Source organism: Ursus americanus, chromosome 18 (genome assembly GCF_024610735.1).
Source record: "Ursus americanus isolate L20-20 chromosome 18, mUrsAme1.1.p, whole genome shotgun sequence".
Lineage (NCBI taxonomy): Eukaryota > Metazoa > Chordata > Mammalia > Carnivora > Ursidae > Ursus > Ursus americanus.
Window position 1 is genome coordinate 47,564,379 of NC_142144.1, and position 16,628 is coordinate 47,581,006.

The 16,628-nt window shown below is 43.8% G+C and overlaps 1 protein-coding gene across 1 annotated transcript in view; it reads left to right on the plus strand.

The window, feature by feature from the left end:
* The window catches only part of SLC24A2 (solute carrier family 24 member 2), a 239,198-nt gene extending 238,042 nt beyond the window's left edge, over nt 1-1,156 (plus strand). The window contains exon 11 of the mRNA XM_087869614.1: nt 647-1,156. Coding sequence (XP_087725740.1) covers nt 647-896 — 250 coding nt within the window. The 3' untranslated portion in view covers nt 897-1,156. The remainder of the gene's footprint in view (nt 1-646) is intronic.
* The last annotated feature ends 15,472 nt before the right edge of the window (nt 1,157-16,628 follow it).

Consider the following 16,628-nt stretch of genomic DNA (forward strand, 5'->3'; position numbering starts at 1 on the left):
ACTAGTCTTTTGGAGTGCGAGGGTGGCTCAGTCGGATAGTTGCCTGACTCCTGGTCTTGGCTCAGGTCATGATCTCAGTGTCGTGGAATCAAACCCCATGCTGGGCTCCATCCTTAAGATTCCCTCTCCCTCTCTGTCCCTCCCCCACTTATGTGCTCGCTCTTTCTCTAAAAATAAATAAATAGGGGTACCTGAGTGGCACAGTGGGTTAAGTGTGGGGCCCTTGGTTTCGGCTCAGGTCGTGATCTCAGAGTCCTGAGATCGAGCCCCACAGTCAGTGCGTAGTCTGCTTAAGACTCTCTCTCCCCCTCCCTCTGCCCCTCCCCCCCAAAATAAATCAAACTTTAAATAAATAAAAAAATGTTTTTAAATTATAAATAAATAAATAAAATCGCCTGCAGTGGTCACAGCTTTGATCTTACTCGACCGTAGAACAAATTCTCTCTTCTCCCTAATTCAATCAAGGAAATAGATAAAGGTTTTTGATGTTCACCTGACTTCCTTATGTGATTTCCTGGGCCGACCTCACGCAAGTCATGGTGAACCTAACCAGACACCCTCTTCAGATGATAGACTCCAAGAAGCTGACGCTATGCCACAGGCCTTCCTCAACATGTCTGACGCCTCCCCCGTCTATCCCTCACAGGCTCCCACTGCCCTGGCTCCTATACACCATCATTCACAGGTTCCAACCTGTGGCTGTCAGCAGCAATGGCCTCTTCTGTGCCATCGTCCTCCTCTTCATCATGCTGCTCTTCGTCATCCTCTCCATTGCGCTCTGCAAATGGCGGATGAACAAAGTGCTGGGCCTCATCATGTTCGGCCTCTACTTTGTGTTCCTGGTGGTCAGTGTCCTCCTCGAAGACAGAATTCTGGTGTGCCCTGTCTCCATCTAGTAGGAAAAGCCATATCTGGAACTCACAGCATGGATGGTCCCTCCCTGCCCCGGGTTCTACGCTCCTTGACCTCTCCAGAAGAGGCAGCTGGCACACAGCCATGGGCACTTCACAGCGTCCCTCCTTGGCGGATTGGAGGATGGATGGATTTACGCTGGCCCCACTCATTTCACGAGCTGCTGCCAACCTTGCCTGCTGGAACAGCTTCCTGCGAGAGACCATGCAAGAACCGCCCACGTGGGGCTTCTCTCCATTCACCACTGACGGGTACTCCTCGCTGGTCGGAGGTACAGTCATTGTAATGATGCAAACAATGACAGAGGCTCTCTCGATATACACGTACGAAATATACAAATTATAAATAGATGCACATGAACACACCCCTGCCTGTTCCTGTGTTATACCTCTCCTTTCATTCCTATAGAGTAATACATACCTGTATACGAACACAAAGAAAGAAAAATTTTATGTATATATATATACATATATATATATAAAATCATCACATATATATATATATAAATACAAATGCATCTTTTCAGGGATAGCTCTAGTATATTTATAGCGCCTATTTGAAGAGGGGCATCAACCTTCAGTCTGAGCTTTACCTCTTAAGTGCAAGAGGTGAACTAATAGAATCATTGCTGTGACCTTCAGCCTACCTTGGACTTATTGGGATCCTGCCTGGTAAGGTGGATATTTTAGAGAAATATGTTGCAGGAAGGAGGGCTTGGTGGAGAGGGTCTGTAGGGACCCTGAGCTGAGACCTCCAAAACATTCCCACCAGCCAAACGGTGAAGACTACCCACCCACGCCCACTGGGGCGCACTGACCAAAACCCATGTGGTTACTTGGGACAGACAGAGGTAAAACCCAGACTGGGTGGATATTGCTTTGGGGGCAGGGGAGAGGTGACCAGGGTTGGGGTTTTTTGAATTTTTTTTTTTATATATTGCCCCAGCATGCAAGTAGAAAATATAACTGCAAACCAAATTAGTGCTCTTCTAGGACGAGACAATATAAACTGAACCTATATTGTTCTAATGCATGTCCCATTATCACCCAAAAAGAGGGGGGACAAGTCTAGCTCTGATTGTCATTTGGGTGTATTTTGATGCTAAGGGCTCACATATAATCAAAATGCCTGCCAAGAGAGCCTGCGATATGTAAGAGGAAATATCATCCAGTAGAGAGGTTCAGTGGAACTTGCCGCCTAATGGGAATATAAGGGCGTAGTTCTTTAAAGCATCTTCCAATGTGGTTCATAAAGGGCTTCAGTGTCTAAAGATATCCTTATTCCACCAATAGAACTAAACTGATTCTGATCAATACTGCTTGGATTGAGGCAGCTTAGAGATGTTTGGAAAGGCATTTGAACACTCAGCGCACCCGGGAAGGTTTCTGAGTCATCCATCTAGTGGTGCCAGGACCAGGATTTGGTTAAAACCCGTGCAAAATCTGTGACTCTTCTTCCATCGGGACCCCATATGGGACTCTTTTGAGCATAGAGTCCACTGAAGACTCCTTCACGCTGGCCTCAAGCCAGTCACTCCAAGGTTTTGATCTGATTTTGCTCAGCATTCATGTGACATTTTCATTTCATTCATTCCCCCCAATTCTGTTTGACACCTTGTATGATTTCTCAGGTCTGTGGCTACAGAAAATAAAACCATGGGGGGGGGGGCAAACTAAATTGATGAAAAAATAGAGGCTTCATACCCCAAGTCATGCTTTCCTTCCAATCAGTTGAAAAAGTAAACAGAGGGTGGCCGGTTATTCTGTACCCATCTTCCATCTGAGGCGGCACACGCCACATACGGGGAACTATACGACATGTGTTCTCGTCTCCAGTCTATTGTATCCCTGATGCCTGCTGTGGTTCTGTTGTGGGCACATCCCTCCTAACCCGGGAAGACAGGAGGCACGACTCACAACTAAATAGAGAGGAAGGGCGACCTGGCAGCCCCAGATCAAGCTCAGTATTCCTTCCACAAAACCCCAGCTCCCTCCACGGAGCATGGCAGTACCAGGCAGTGCCCGTCAGTGCCCTTCACTCGCCAGCAGAGGGCGCTTCTGAGCGGAGGCTCCCTGGGAAAACAGGAAAGCAAGATGGCTGCCGCACAGGAGGTGAGCTTTCGAGTCTCTCCAACTCTGAAAAGTCAGGTAGCCACTTGTGTGAGAAGGGCATCTTCATCAAGGGCAGGGTGTTGTATTGAGGCAAGAATCTGTGCTACTTCCTTAGAAGGAAAGAGAATGGGTAAGTGAACTTTTGGTCAAAACTTCTGGTGGTTTTCCCGGGGCTTTACTCAAAGGGGAGCCAACTGGGTTATTGCGTGAGTATGTATTATTGGCTGGTCTGTTATTTGAAGCAAGGTTTGAATAGGTGACTTTAACTCAGCTGCAGATAAACTACGTGAAACCAAAAAGGATGAGGGAGGCCCACTGTAGCCCCGTTCTTGTTCCAGCACTTGCTGATGCTTCCCCACCTCCGCACTCCTTCCCAGGCATTCCCAGCTCACAGTGAAGACCCATCCAAGAGGCCGCAGAGCATTTTACTTGTCTGGGGAGCTCCACTTCACAGGAAATGTGGTGGTGATTCAGGAAAAGTTGCACCTGAGGACGCAGGGTTTAGGAGCCCAGTCCCGCCCCTCTGAGGAGAGCCAAGCAGGATGTACAACAGCCGTGCTCCCTGGCTGCCTGGCGTGCAGGCCCCTTCCTCTTCCCCTGCTGGCCTCAGGCCGTCTGTGAAGTCACGTGTTGGGCTAGGCCAAGTCCAGAAAGCAGTGCCTAGAATGCAGCAGTGGATCTTGAAAAGCATTCAAATCACTAACATAATTATAAGGAAGTTTCCTGAGCAGGTCGTCTCTAGCACTTCCCCTGCATGCCTGTGTATATGCATATAGATATACCCCTATACCAGATCTGTATGTACACACGCTTACATCATCACCCGCTGACCTGTCACCTTCAGGATTCAAAAGCAGGGCACATCAAGTTTGTCGTAATGAAGGAAAAGAAAAGTCACACACACCACCAACCAAAAGGAACATCTCTTCCTGACCTCATAAGGTTTGTTCTGGACACACATATGTACAACCCTACACAGCCCGCCCCATCCCATATGCTTTCCCACTCCAAGAGTAGAGTTACAACCTTGGAAATGGCCAGCCATAGCCCCAGTGCTGACGTACAGGCAAAGAAGACACGACAGAAAAGCTTAGACCGCAGATATTGTTTGCTTTCTTGTAGCAGGGTATATAAATATCAAAAGTTCTAGAACCACCTTCTTGCTTCAAGCTGTGCCCAGATGGTTCCAGTTAGCCACAACAAACCAAGCCGGCCTTGCTTGCCGTCACCTCCCTGGTCACCCTGGGCAGCCTCCGCACAGGAGAGCAAGCTGGCTCAAACCGAGAATGCCCAAATAGAACCTTCTAAATGCCCCTGCTGGGTCCAGCTGCCTTCTGAACCCGACTAGTTCCTGGAGCATTGAAGCTGGCGATGAGATGGCATCTCTGTGGTCTCCCAGGACCTGAGCCAAGCCCAGCAGTGGGATAGATCAGACGCCACAGGACACGTGCACAGACCAAGGCGTACGGCTATTTTTCAGTTTGGCAGATGCGGCAGAATATCCTAAAGGCTTGCCCAGAAGATTCTAAAAAGAGGCAGGCCCTGATTCATAGTCAGGGAAAATGCTTTGTAAGGCTTCTAACAGGTGCCACCTGAGAAGGGCCATTATAATTTATTTTCTAGGAAAGACATGAATCAGGTGGTTTGGAGGCCTTTCAGCAAAACACAGCTGCCTCACTGATGAGACATTTGATAATATTAATGTACATCCCTTCCTGGGCAAGGAGAAAGTTGGCAAACTCCCCACCGACGCTCACAGCTCTAAAACTCCTCCGTAACAGGGAGGTGGGTGATGAGCCATAGAGGGAAGCCCCCCCCCCACCACAGACCACCTTAACAGAAAGCTGACCAGGCAAATGACAACAGCTAGAGCGGCTGGCCAGAGACACGGTTGGAGAAGAGGGGACTTCCGTTCAGTGCTCGGCTGAGATTGCTAGGCTGGATCTGAATAGAATCATTTCCAGAAGCTTCAGTATGCTTTCTTCCCTGCACCTGCCAACACACACACACACACACACACACGATTACAAGGATGCCATGCTTCCTTGCACCCGGACACATTGTCACTCCAGTAATTAAGTGGCCATATTAGAAGTGGCAGCTCTATTCCAGAAGAAATAAAGGGAAACTGTCCGCAGGGTGATTTCTGGGGAAATTGGCTATCTCCTAAAGGCTTGATACAGAAGCTGATGCTCATTCTTGCTAAGCCAGATCTTACATAAACACCTGGCTTAATATTTTTAAAAAGACACATCCTCAACTCCTAAACCTCCCTCAACAGTACTGTCTTTAATTAGTAAGTAAGGGTTTTGCCATTGAAAGAGAATTAGTGGGGAAAAATGAAGCATAAGGAAAAGGAAGGAAAAATTTATTTACTTCTGCAATTCCCAAGAAAACCAGTGTCACATTGCTATATATCCCCACATAGTTTAAAATAATTACGAATTTCAGGTTTTTTCAACCAATTATAAAAACCTGCATCAAGTCCCAGAGAAAAGTATCTTCCCTTCTCTAGAAGGCCTTCGGACGAAAAGGTCATGTGCCCCTGCCCCACTATTTCAGCTTAGCTCCTTGCCTCTGTCTCTTTGTGTATCCTTGTTAATTTCACAGCTCCATATTCTTTGAACTATGTAACAAACAAGAAAAGCAATAAACACTCACCACTCTGTTATCATTACAATATTGCAATGTTTGGGGGTTTTGTTTTTCGGGGGGGGGAGGAGTTGTTTTTGTTTTTTCTTTTCACTTCTTTGGGGTTATGGCACATGATCACCAGGAGAATTCAGGCATCTGTAGAAAGCAGAGATGCACTCATTTTTGGTATGGAAGTAACACCTGTTTCCACCCAGACACCCCCCCCCCCTCCAAACAATGTCTGTGCTGCCATTTTCCATGCCTTCTCCACCCCCCAGGGGACCAGCCTTGCTCGGAACCACCTGAATTCCACAGTGGTCTTTCATCTGACCGGTGAAAGTGTCCTTTAAAAACAGCAAGAGAGAGCTAAAAATGATAAAGTGAATCCACAAGTCAGCCAGTTTCTTAGAGACAAAAATGACCGTGTAATTACAGCTGGAGAGACAACTCTGTTCAAGTGAGTGTACAAGGGAGACTGCGTGAAACACCACATTAAAGCCAGAGCACTTGCACTAAATGATTGACAGAGTGGAAAACTTTAAAGAATTAAAAAAAGAAAACACAGCTAACTACCTAAGTCTGGAAGAGTGCCATGCAATCTGCATTGCGTTTGCTGAAGGTTTAATTCTCTAAGGCAGTTCTTCCCATCTTTTACCCTCATCAGAAGGACAATTCTTTCATAGGAGAGGGGTCCTGGCGTAGGTGTTCCTAGCGGAACCGGGTTTCATCAGCTATTAACATTACCAACCAACAGGTTAACCCTAGCCCAACAAGTTGATGACTCCACCTATGTCTTTTTGAGGGGTATAAAAGCACTGTGTCAGGGCGCTCTTTGCCATGTACCATACCCCTGACACAGTTGGAGACACCACTATGTGATCTTTTATCTGTTTTCATCAAAAGTATCTTTCGAGTTTTACTTCAGAGTCCTTTTTTCCTAACCCTCTTAATTTTTGTAGTCCTTCTCCACTCAGCCTTGTTAAATGCTTTAGGTCGCTCCTAAATTATAGAACCTTATAACTAATCATGACACACGTCGGTTCTGAACAGGGCTGACTTGACTGTCGCAAACCTAATGTCTCGCTCCCTTTTCCTGCACCCCTCTGTTGCTCTTACTTTTAGAAAGTCACACTTCGTTGCTAATTCACATGCATCTTCTGTTCCCTATCACCTCGGTATCTCTTCTCCAAGACACTGAGCTGAAGCCGGTGCATTTCTCAGGCTGCCCCAGTGCATTTGGTTAGCCATTTTTCCTATGAGCCACTCCCGGCTCGGCCTTTTGGAGTCTCAGTCTGTTTATTTCTAATGCCACTTCCAGCTTTCAAGTTCAAGTTGGACGCAGTGCTCACTCCGCTTCAACGTTCTTACCAGCAGTCCCTGGTTTGCTTGCCCTTGGCAAGTCCAATGAGCATTTTCTGCACCTCCTCATTAATGTGAATATCCAAAAATGCTGGGCCCTGCCCCCAACAATTTCTGTTTCATGTAATTGGCAATTTCTTAGGGGAAAAAAAATCCCTCCTGATTGCTAGTACAATGTGAACAGAACTCACAACCATAAGAGAGTAGAGTCACAGACATACCTTCTGAGCACCGGTAGGCCTTTTGATACGTCAGCACTAACAGGCATTCATCCCGGGGAGAAAAGTGTGAACTCGGGCTGTGGCATGATCGTGAGGCCCGGGGAGGCAAGCAAATGAGCTTCATTTTTAAGGCCATAATTCCACCTCACAAAGAACTCAGAGTGGGGGGGAGACACCACTGGAGATCGTTCAGATGCTCTACGTGTTTGATTTACCAAAAGGAATTCGTATTTCCACTTCAATAGGAAATAGGAGAGGTGGGTGGACCTCCTCTTATCACCTGGTATCGCAGTGCATTTCCTTCCTCGTGTGCTAGGCTGGATAGGAATTGCGTGATTGTAGATTGGGTCCTGGCCCAGCAAACTGGGCTCCAGCTTACCAAAAGGATGGGAATTTGCTCCCGCATTCTCACATGCTGGGCTGCGTGTCCCTTTATAATGGATCCGTAAGTAGCGAAGGCCTTGGGACTGACAGTTCTTAGAACAGTCCGCTCACCGAAAGAGAATACTAATGTTTTAAATCATGTCACATGCGCACACAAAGGAGTGAGTTAAGTCTGAATCCCTGAATTAAGTAATTTTAAGGATCAAATCACATGCATGCAGTAAGGATAGATAATTCCTTGGCATTTAATTAAATGAATCTCCAATTCTTTTCATCAGGATAAAACTGAAGGACAATGGATGCCTTTTGGGTTTTTAATTTTTTAATATTGCACTTTATAGTACTTCATAAGAGACAATTGTCTTAATTAAAGCCATAAAATACCAATAATACATATATTCAGGGCTTCTGAATATCGTCAATCAATAAGCAGTCATGAGTCATTCCTGTTTTGTATTGTTTGTTGTAAATTGGAGTTTATCTGTTCTGTTTTTTAATGCATACAATGACTGTTTTAGACAATCCTAACCTGCTAAATTTTAGATGTGTACTTTAATAAAACACTGAAAATGAAAGAGATTATTCATTTCACAAAAGCATTCTTCATCTTCAAAGTAGCTTGTGACACAGTTTCTTTACATAGCAAGTTCCAATACTGTACTGAAAGTTTTTCTCTAAATATAGGTTTATTATTTTTCAGGAATCCATTTGTTATGTAAAGCAAGGTTCACCCATATGGAGAGTGAAATGGATAATTAGGCAAATAAATACCTGGGAAACTTAAGGTTTGTTTGAGTTTTTATATAAATGTAGGATGGGCCTAAGAAGTTCCCTTATAAAAATGGCAAATATAGATATACAATTTGTTGATGATTTCTTATGCCGACATTATAAACCTTCCTTGGGAGGACATAGAAAATAACACTTCATAATGCATTCCTTTTCTGCTAAAATACACAAGTTCTGACCATTCTGGTAGGCTACTTACCTATACACACAGAGGTCCCCACAACTAAAACCTTCAGTATTTCACTTGACCACAACTTTCTGTATAATTTGAGGGAAAGCCAAAAGAATGACCAAAAAGCACTTAATAGCCTAAAAATATTCACTGGGTACCTAAATAATCAATAGAGAATAAACATGTATATTAAATGAATGACCCCATCGATTTGATGCTTAAATGGCCATTTGCCCTAAGATAAAGGGTCCAGACCCAGAGCCAGTGATGTTCTTGTTGGGGACTGTTTTGTGGTCTGAAGAGTTTATCCGGGAGCCCCTGTTGACATACGGCCCTGTTGAACCCTGCACACAAAGTCCATATTTGTGCCCTGCACCTAGCCCAGATGTTTCTTCTGCTCAAGTCAGAAAACTCCAGAAGCAAGAGCTTCTATCTTCAAGCAATCTGCAGGCTCAAAGAGCCATCAAAAATTGGAGTAGCAAAAACGACCATCCTGGATATTTAATGCAGTTGCTGCTAGCCCTAGAGGAAAGAGAAATTATATTTTTGTTCTATGCGTGTTGGTAAAACAGAGAAATGTGGTCGACACTGACCCCAATGTAGCCATTTGCCCGAGAACAAATAAACTCTTTTTTGGATACGTTACATTAAAAATCTCAGAATGCCATTTTTGTAAAGGATCTTTTTAGGGATAGATGTCATCTGACACTTCCTTTGTTCGCCTCCATTGTAAAGAAGCGTTTTAACCCCTATCTTTACCCCCAACACGAATCCAACTGAGGCACTTCCAAATTATTTTTGTCATTTTCTGTGTGTTTTGTTTATTACGCGCAGTTTTCACCGGATGACAGATATATGGAGATTTTGCGTCAGTTTATTCTCTGTGACTATGTCTGTACATAGACTGAAAGCTCTATTTATTTGTACATAGGCTGTTTGCAGTAATGTGTTTCTGTCACATGAACTTCATTTGATAAAGGGCGTTAGTTTCTTCACTGTGTTCCTGTTACACTTGCCACACCTTTGTGCTTCTACTACTGGTAATCAACTCATAGAATATCACTTTATGTAACTAAGTCTCCTCGGTGTGAAAAATGATAGTAATAAAATTATTGACTCAAAAAAAAAAAAAAACAACCAACGTTGTTTTGTTTTGGGAATAATCCTTACCTTCAGCTAATCAGGACCCTCAGGGTCTCAAGAAATAGACACACAGTCATAAAGGTTTCATTGCAGGGATTCAAAGTAACAAAAAGACAAGCAAACTTACTGTTCATTACAACTACCACTTATTGAATGCTTACTAATGTCATTTGAGCTTTTAAATGTCTGACGGACCTCATACATTAAAAGGACTATACAAACTATTGGATTTTTATTAATTAAATGTATTGAACTTGGAAATTTAAAAGCCTAGTGTTTCCTAAGCCTTTAAGTTCAATTTAGAGGGCTTGTTATAAATTTAATATTTTATATAAAAATAAGAATTCACAGTCACTGTTTTCTTTGATTATACTCAAGTAACTGATAAGTTTAAAAGATTAAATTCTAAATGGTTAACCTCACTTATGAATTAAATTCCCTTGGGCACTTTTTAAATTTTTCACAGTTAGCATACCTAATTTTCTGAAATACTCCAAAAGCCTGACAGACTCACAAACCTAAAAAACAAAATCTTCCCTATACACTTGATAATTCTTATTAATCATCAAACAAATAAAATATTATAAGCCAGATTTTCTCCTACATTTAAATACTATTTACAAACAATAAAAGTCTACTATACCTTTAAAATGAATATGAGTCTAATACAAATTACACATGTCAAATTTTAATCTGATGACCTGATATGCCAGATTTATTTAAAGTATCTTAGGGGCACCTGGGTGGCACAGCGGTTAAGCCTCTGACTTCGGCTCAGGGCGTGATCCCGGCGTTATGGGATCGAGCCCCACATCAGGCTCCTCTGCTATGAGCCTGCTTCTTCCTCTCCCACTCCCCCTGCTTGTGTTCCCTCTCTCGCTGGCTGTCTCTCTGTCAAATAAATAAATAAAATCTTTAAAAAAAAAAATAAAGTATCTTAAAACACAAATGCACACAAAACATCCCAGTGATTATGAAACTTATTCCTAAGCCACACCAAAATATTAATGCTATCAATTTGATTTACCTTATTATCTCTATATTTCAATATCACCTTGCCGCCTAACGAGCAGACGTACCATCTCTGGCAGGACGAGGTGACTGAGCATGCGTCGCAGTACCGCTATTTATCGTTTAGAGGATGGACCCCAGAACGCGAGACAGGACCGCTACATACAAGATGACTCCTGACGCCAGCAGCCGTCACGTGGCACTCAGACTGAGTCAAAGTCCGTTTCCTATCCGCGGAGAGCCCCTTCCTCACCCAGCCCAAGCCTCCTGGCTGGGGGTTAATTTTGCAATCCATTCCTTTTTTTAACTTGAAATCTCTTTCCAAGTTTGGTCTCCTCATTTGAATGATGACTTTTGTAGCCCCACCTGAGTTACAGCCGGTTTCTCTATACCTCTGGACTGCAGTCAGCTCCTCTCCTTATTGCTTGGTTGGATTCTTCATTCTGTTAACTTTCTTACCTGTTCTGACCACAAATCCAAACACTTTATTGACAACTATGTGCGTGCACTTTAATGCTAAATACTTTGTATACATTTCATTTAATCTTCATAACAACTCGCTGAGGTTGGGAACCACTTTATTCCCATTTTATAAATAGAAGTGTGAGGCCCAGAGTGGTTCGGTAACATGCCCAAGGTCACACAGTGTCAAAATATTCGACTAAATCTGAGTCGTTCTGTTACCCAAATCTGAGCTCGTAAGGATCACTTTTTACCTTCTTCCATGAGCTACATAATTACCCAAGTCCCAGCACTCACAATTAGGGACCACACGGGCCATTAGGCGGGGTGAAAACACCGAAGTCAGGCAAGTGCTGGGCGTCTTCTGGCTTCCTAAACTGACACTTCTCCGTAAGAAAGTGCATGCACCCAGCTGCACCTGACTGAGTTTGGGGTCTCCGTTGTAGGATTTCTCGACCTTGGCACCATGGACATTGGAGACTGGGAAATTATTTGTTGGTAGGTGCTGTCCTACGTATTATAGGGTGTTTGGCAGTAGCTCTGGCTTTTACCCATTAGGGACAAGTTTCAACAAACCAAAAAATGTCTCCAGACATTGGCAAACATACCCGGGGGGGGTCAGGGGTGGAAGCGGGGGACAAAATCGCCCCTGCTTTCGAGCCACTACAGTTCTGTCAAGTAGAATTCAGTCTGCAAGGTCAAGGTGGCTGCACTTCAGCCAATGTTGCCTTTTCACCTGTGCGCGCGCTCTCTCGCTCTCTCTCTCTCTGTCACACACACACACACACACACACACACACACACACACACACACACCTCCTATCCCCCACCCACAACAGTGCAGATGTAAAAATTCAAGCAGAGAAGTCCCTTTGGCCTCAATTTTTAAATGGTCTCCATGTGAAGAGAAACTACTGAAGCTAAATTTTGGGACTCTTCCTTCAGCCCATTCCACATGGATGGGCATTTTACCACATACAATCTGGCTTTAAGGGGACTGCCTCTCTTGTGTCTCTGGGTCTCTCCCTGGGCAAACCTTGGCCGTTCTCTGGAAGGGATTTCTGCAAGCCACAACCACGGAATACCACATCCCCAAAACCATGCTCCGAGGTGCCTCTTTGATGAACATCCGCTGGCATTGTCCTCATAGCTGGGTTTCTCCCCAGAGGAAGATTTAAAGGTCTTTTTCTCCATCAGCATAGCTGATGGGCTGAGGGCAAACAGTCAACTTTAAGGAAAACTGAAAATCCATGCTTGCTCTCATCTTCCTTCCAAAATGAATCCCACTTCTCAGAGATGAGGATTTAGAAACTGCTTTATATGTAGGGAAAAGACACAGACATTTTAGCGCTACATTCAACGCAGTGATGTTTACGGCCCCGATGGTATTTTTGATCTATGTTTGAGAATGTAAATATTTTTGTCACGATGAGATTAATGCTAATTTCACCAGTGCTGATTTCAGGCAACTCTCATTAGGTTGGTTTAAATCTTTGATCAATTGTCTATAGAGAACAATTTTTAACCATTTTTATTTTATTGAAATTTTCATAGAGACATTGCTGAATTAATTTTAGAATGGGGGGCACCTGAGTGGCTTAGTCAGTTAAGCATCCGACTCTTGATTTAGGCTCAGGTCATGATTTCAGGGTCCTGAAATCGAGCCCCACATCAGCTCCCTGCTCAGCAGGGAATCTGCTTCAGGATTCTCTCTCCCTCTGCCCCTCTCCCCCACCCCCACACTCACTCGCTCCTCTCTTTCTAAAATAAGTAAATAAATCTTTAAAATATAATAAAATAAAATAGAAGCTCAACTCATCAACTAAGTTTTGTTTTGTATCCGTATCAAAATTTTTACCCACCACAGTTGCTATTGCGAATATTTATTGGGAATTGTTAAAAAAGAAAACCATAAGCCCAAAATAGCATCATTTTGGTTTAGGCCCTAAATCATTAAACCAAGACTTAATACCTAACCTAACTGCAGTTTCAACCCTTCAGAAATGTAATATTTAGCCAGTCAACATGGAATTTCCTGGCCAATACTAGGAAATTTACTGATAGACCCTTTCCACCGCCCCTAAGAGGGCAACCTTGTCTAAACAATGCATTCCTTGCCAATAACTTTTTTTTTTAAATGCCCGCTCTCTGCCTTTATTTTTTTTTTTAAAGATTTTATTTATTTATTCGACAGAGACAGAGACAGCCAGCGAGAGAGGGAACACAAGCAGGGGGAGTGGGAGAGGAAGAAGCAGGCTCATAGCGGAAGAGCTTGATGTGGGGCTCAATCCCACAACGCCGGGATCACGCCCTGAGCGGAAGGCAGACGCTTAACCGCTGTGCCACCCAGGCGCCCCTCTCTGCCTTTAAAACCTTTCTCTTATTTAGCCCAGTGGAGCTCCCCTTACTTGCTAGAAGGCATGTTGCATGATCCCTGAATTGTTTAATAAAGCCAATCTGATCTTTAAATTTACTTGATTAAATGTTGTTTTTTAACAGAATCTTCTCTGGTATTTTGATTGAACCCAGTTTTTATTGGTACAATTTTACAGATCTAAATTTCACCAAGAATATTTAAGTTTTCCATCAATTTTTTACTTGCAATTCTAGAATAGATTGTACTCTTTGGAGGTTATGTTGCTAAAGAAAAAACCATAGTACATTGGAATTGCTGTATTTTTTCCAGAATGCCTTCACCTTCTAGGACTAGTTTTTAGGTTTGGCCTCAGTAAAGATTTATGGCAGTGAAAACACGTGATTTCCCACAGCACAGCAACCCTGCATGGGTTTTTAATTGTTGCTGTTTTGGGGTTGTTGTTTTTTTCTTTCCTTTTTTTTTTTTTTAACTACCCCCATGCTTTTGTAATACCATTTTTTAAACTTGTTTCTGAGTGTAGTCTCAGCTTAAAGTTGTGTAATACCAAAATCCCGAGAACTCTCTGTTTGAACAACTATCAAATCTATTATGGTATGCATTTGATTAACATAAAGTATTAAAGGAAAATATGTCACACAAGTAATTTTTATTAAATTTTATCGAATTATATTTGTAAAAATTTAAAGTTATGAAAACAATTGCCTTTGCAACTATTTAGGTTAGCCATTGGCCCACAAACACCCATATAATTAATGTTTGGTTTAAAAAAAAAAAAAAAAAAACTCCCTTGTCACAAATACGGAGATCCTGGGGTCCAAAGGCATTGACCATTACCAAACACCCAGAAGTCTTGACATGAAGTATGCAGCGATCAGAGCCCAGAGCTGTCAGAAAGACTGACTTTGACCCACCCGCTCCTGCCTGCAGGTTACTCAATGACTCTGCATCGCCGGTTCCTTGTCTATGAAACAATACTACTGGGGCGCCTGGGTGGCACAGCGTTAAGCGTCTGCCTTCGGCTCAGGGCGTGATCCCGGCGTTATGGGATCGAGCCCCACATCAGGCTCCTCTGCTATGAGCCTGCTTCTTCCTCTCCCACTCCCCCTGCTTGTGTTTCCTCTCTCGCTGGCTGTCTCTATCTCTGTTGAATAAATAAAATCTTAAAAAAAAAAAAAAAAGAAACAATACTACTGTATTTCTACTACCCACCTCCCACCAAGCTCGTTGGAAAGGATGAGTTCTTACTCCATGAAGTGCCTGGGTCATAGGAGGCTTTTAGTATAGGTCAGCTCCCTCTTCCCCATCCCACGTGACTTTGAACAAGTTCTAGAACCTCTCTAAGACTGAGAAGATGTCTTAAGTGTGTCCTTTAGAGGGCTATCTGGACCCTTCCTAATCTTACAGATTACGGGAATCCTAATTGTCTGTCTCAGTACTCTAACACCACACACAACAGAAAGTCCTTCTCTTCCTGGGATGCCCCTGAGCTGAGCCCCCCACCTACCCTCACTCAGCAATGTGCCCAGGCCCTGGGGATCTAAAAGCCTACCAACAGTATACCAGGAGGAATTCTCTTTCTAGGTGTCAGGCTCATCCAGGACATAAAAAATTCTGGGCTGCACCAAAGCTCTCAGGATTTCCACATCTTTTGGAGGCTTTGGGGACTATATCTACGAATAACACACTGAAACATGAACCCCCTGCTTGGTCAGTCTTGCCTCTAAGGCCAGCTCATACATTAAGTACATTCTGTATATCTCTACAGGGACAGCCCTAGGACCTTGCAAACCCAGAGTTGGCAAACACTTGGTGAATTATGCCACTTATGCTCCCTGGCCCTCAGCAGACATCAACAATCAATCACAGCGCCATTTCCCACTACACTTTCCAGCCGAGCATTCCAGGCAGCCACTACCCATCAGTTCTGAAATGGAAGAAAAAAACCTAATTGTCACATTCTAGCCCAACCAATAAAGGAGGAAAATGAGAGCTACAAAGGCAGTGCTACTTTCCTGAGGTCACACTAGTAAGCCGTCCAACTGGATATTAAGGTCTGGTTTTTATTTTTTGTAGTCTTTGCTAGAGAACCGTGATAAGAAGTCTTCCCATTTCAAAGACTTAAGCTAGGTCATTAGTTAGGTTATAGCCAGACAGTGAATAATGACAGCTTCTAATTAGTGAGAACTGCGTAGAAAGAAAAGGAAGGTTTTTGCTGCTGGGATTTGATAATAGAATTTCCAGTAAATAATAACAACACCTCAGGGACCAAAAAAAAAAAAAGTTTTGTCCAACTGTGGTTACAAAACAGTTGGAAGGTATGCATACAGCTCTGTCCGCTGCCAGCAGCTAATGACCCGTGTCCTTGAAATAGAATCAGGTCAGAGGAGGCTGTAAACATTCACGCTTTCCTGTCTCCTCGCAGGAATTCGCTCAAATGTGCAATCAATCCCCATAATAGTTCCACTAGACTTAAGGGGAAAAGGAAAAAATGTGTTCTGCAAGAAAAGTAATGCTCGTCACTCCCGTTGGCCTAGGTCAACCATTCCTAGGTTGGGAGTGGCCTTTAGAAGAGCCTGGGAGGAGGGAGAAAAATGGCAGAAAGACCCTGTCCCCAAGATCCTCAAGTTGCCCCCCCATCCTTGACTGTTGCCTGGAATTTTGTCTTGGTGCCTTCTCTCTCCAGCTCAGTGCTTCTCAACCAAGACGCTGGGCCCGAAGGGCATATCCAAAACACCTGCAGCTTCTTCAAATTCCACCCGTAAAACCAGTCCGCATTCAGTTGCCCTCCACCCCCGCCAAAGCATGCTCTTTCAGGTGAGAACCATAGGGAGCCCTCCCTCAAGGGGGTGCACCATAACCCACAGTGGTGGTGGGTGGAAAAAAGATGGGGAATACTGTTTAGCCTGAGACCTCGATCCTGTGGAAATGATAACTGCCTCTAGGAGGCGTCGTGCCTTGGAGTTTCTCCAAATGACTAGGAAGAGTGCCTTATACTCCTTCATGCATTCAACGATAGGTGCTCAGGCCCAAAATGTGCCAGATACAGGCATGAG